At 49.0% G+C, this 2,929-nt stretch overlaps 1 protein-coding gene across 1 annotated transcript in view; it reads right to left on the bottom strand.

Annotated features, from left to right (window-relative positions):
• Nucleotides 1-250: 250 nt before the first annotated feature.
• Nucleotides 251-2,929, bottom strand: part of LOC114049844 (CSC1-like protein 1) — a 43,324-nt gene continuing 40,645 nt past the window's right edge. Inside the window, exon 23 of the mRNA XM_027871269.1 lies at nucleotides 251-1,843. Within this exon, the coding sequence (XP_027727070.1) occupies nucleotides 1,646-1,843 (198 nt within the window). The 3' untranslated portion in view covers nucleotides 251-1,645. The remainder of the gene's footprint in view (nucleotides 1,844-2,929) is intronic.

Below are 2,929 nucleotides of genomic sequence, written 5' to 3'. Positions count from 1 at the left end.
ATTCCTCCCTTAATTAGCCACACAGCCATAAAAGCCCAGGAAGATCTTAGCACAGGTCTGGCCAGGTAGCAGAGACAAGCCCAGGGCTTAACAGTCCTTGGAGCAAGGTCAGATGACAAAGGCCAAAGGTAAGCCTGGAACCAAGGCCTAACACAACACTGGATGGACTTGTATAGTGGCAAGGGTCAGGATTCATTTGGAGATCAGAGAAGGCCCCTGATGCAAGCTGTCAGGGAGACCAGGGGTGGGAAAAGATGCAAGATGCCCTTTATTCACCTAAGCAGTGGTGTAATTTAGAGATTTAGAATTGGAAGGGGCCTAGAGGTCATCTTGTCTCAAAATTCCTTTTTACAGCTATGGAAAATGTGGGCCAGAGAGTGATTTGCTCAAGGTCACACAGGTAATTAATGACATGGCTGAATTAATGAATTAATGGCTGGGTTCAAGCTGAGGTCATCTCATTCCAGAGTAGGCGCTCATTCCAGTAACATTGAGTCAACCAGCTGCCTGGCTGGGGAGGTGGGATGGAGAGGCAGAAGGATGAAAGGGACCAGGATAGCTAGTTACCAAAGGTAGGGGGGTGTATGTTGTGGGGGAGCAGGTCTTACACCCCAAATAGTCATAGGGCAGGGAGAGAGTCAAGTCAGAAAGAGAACCTCACCTGGCCTGGCCACCTGTGCACTCTCTGTTCCATGCTTTATTAAGGGACCATCATCTTCATCTTTGCGCCACATGACACCAGCCCTGGCTGACCTGGCTGTCAGTGTCACTGACATCATGAGGCAACAGGAAAGCACAAGAACCAACACAAGCAATAAGGCAGGCGTAGGCAGGGAGCGATGGTGCTGTGGATGGAGTTGGCATTCAGCCCAAGAAGAGATGGGCTTAAAACCACCTTCCCCTTCATCACCACTGGTGCTGGGGCAGCTACCGGGAAGGTCTTGAGCAGACTGGGCCCAGCACCAAATAAACTGGGACTCCCTGACAGGTGGGAATTCAATGGTGCAGAGGGAAGACTGGACCAAGAGCAGTCTCCTTCCTCTGACCTGGAAACTTACCCAGCAACCTTTGCCCCTGAAGGCTCTTTGCATACAATTGGATTATGTGTATTTGGTGTACATGTGTGTGCTTGGATATACATGTTAGTGCAAGGGCTCAGAAGAAAGAAAACCTCCTGCTCCAGGCTGCCCTGGCCCCAGTCTCTTATTCCCAGTCCCTTGGATTGTTTATCCAGGGCCACAATGCTAACATGAACCCTCAATTAAAGTACTTCGTTGCAGACAGTGAGCTATATATGCTGGCACCTTAGGGGCTGCATTGCCAGGGGACAGAACTGGAAGGGAAAACCTCTCAAAAGCGGCTATGGGAATCCAAAAAGCTGGGGTTGCCCCTCCTACTGGCCATCTAGTGGATGTCCACCGAGCGATTTGGGCCAGGAGCCTTAACCACCCTCTCAGGCAGACCTCTGACTTTGTGAGCCATTTGGCTTGTCCTGTACTAGGAAAATGGAGCTTAAAATGAGTCAAAAGAAAAGGAGAAAGCTGAAGTGCTTGGAAACCAAGCTGTGTCTATCCAGCTTCTCCTTCTCCCCAGAGCCAGATGGAGGGCTCCACCCCATTCATGCTCATCCCGGGTTAGATTTATCTCAGTCATCCAAGGAAGGAGCAAAGTCTGAAGGCTTTGGAGAGTGCTGTCCAGGGAGGGTCCCGCTGATGTTCTGGACGGCGCCATATGTCTGCTGATCATGTGGGGACAGGGAAGTCCTCTCCGAGGCCAAGCTGCTCAGGACCCTAGGCACATACATCTGTTGGCAAAAAGAGGAGTTGGCACTTTGGTTCCATAGCTAGATCTCTCTACCTGTCCCAGACCTCAGCAGCCCATCCCAATCAATAAGCACCTACTATGTGCCAGGCACTGTACTAGCCACTTTACAAACATTATCTCATTTGAGCCTGCCAAGTAGATGCTGTTATATTCATTTTATGTTACAGTTGAGGAACCTGCAGCAAACAGAGGTTAAGTGACTTGCCCAGTTTCACACAGCTAGTAAGTATCTGAGGCTAGATTTGAACTCAGGGTTTCCTGATTCCAGGTACAGCCCTCCATCCACTGCATCACTTAACTGCCTATTTACTCCCAGCACCAAGTTTAGAACACTTCCAACTGTGCAAAGGTTTAAACCAGACCTGTGAGCAATTTTAAAGCTCCGCCCCTAGGTCTTCCCATTCCAACACAACACTGATCCCAAGCATAGCCCTTTCTAGGGCTCCTGGCCTAAGGAACAAAGAACTGACATTCACAATTTGTCTCCCTCATCTTTCCTTTCTGCCCTCTTTGACAGGGGTGTCTTTGAGAACAGAATAGCTTTGAAGTCATTTCTCCAATGAATCCTACCCATGGTTGGAATTATTTGCTACCTGGGTGACCTGGGGCAAGTCATTGTTGTTCAGTTGTGTCCAACTCTTCATGACCTCATGGGCCATCTGTCCATAGAGTTTTCTTGGCAAAGATACTGGAGTGGTTTGCATTTCCAGTGCAATCCATTTGCAAATCCAGTGGATTAAGGCAAAAAGAGGTTAAGTGACTTGCCCAGGGTGACACAGCTAGTTTGAGGCCAGATTTAAACTCAGGTCTTCCTGATTCCAGGCCCAATCCACTCTATCCACTGAGCCACCTAGCCATCCCTGGAGCAAGTCACTGAGCTTGTTTGGCCCTCAGTTTCTTCAGCTCTAAAATGAGGGATTTGGACCAGATGACTCCTACAGTGCCCTCCAGCTCTAAAGCTGACCCTAACCCTGACGTAGGAAGCACAGGGCCCCACACATAGTAAGGACTGAGTAAATCCTAGTTAAGGAGAACAAAATTATAGAACTCTGTGATTCTCCTCCCCCAAGTCAGAGGATTACGTGTCTTAACTCTGCAGAAAAGA

Source organism: Vombatus ursinus, unplaced genomic scaffold, assembly GCF_900497805.2.
Source record: "Vombatus ursinus unplaced genomic scaffold, bare-nosed wombat genome assembly UNPS02014798.1, whole genome shotgun sequence".
NCBI classification, from domain to species: Eukaryota; Metazoa; Chordata; class Mammalia; order Diprotodontia; family Vombatidae; genus Vombatus; species Vombatus ursinus.
This window is presented reverse-complemented; position numbering and strand designations above follow the sequence as displayed.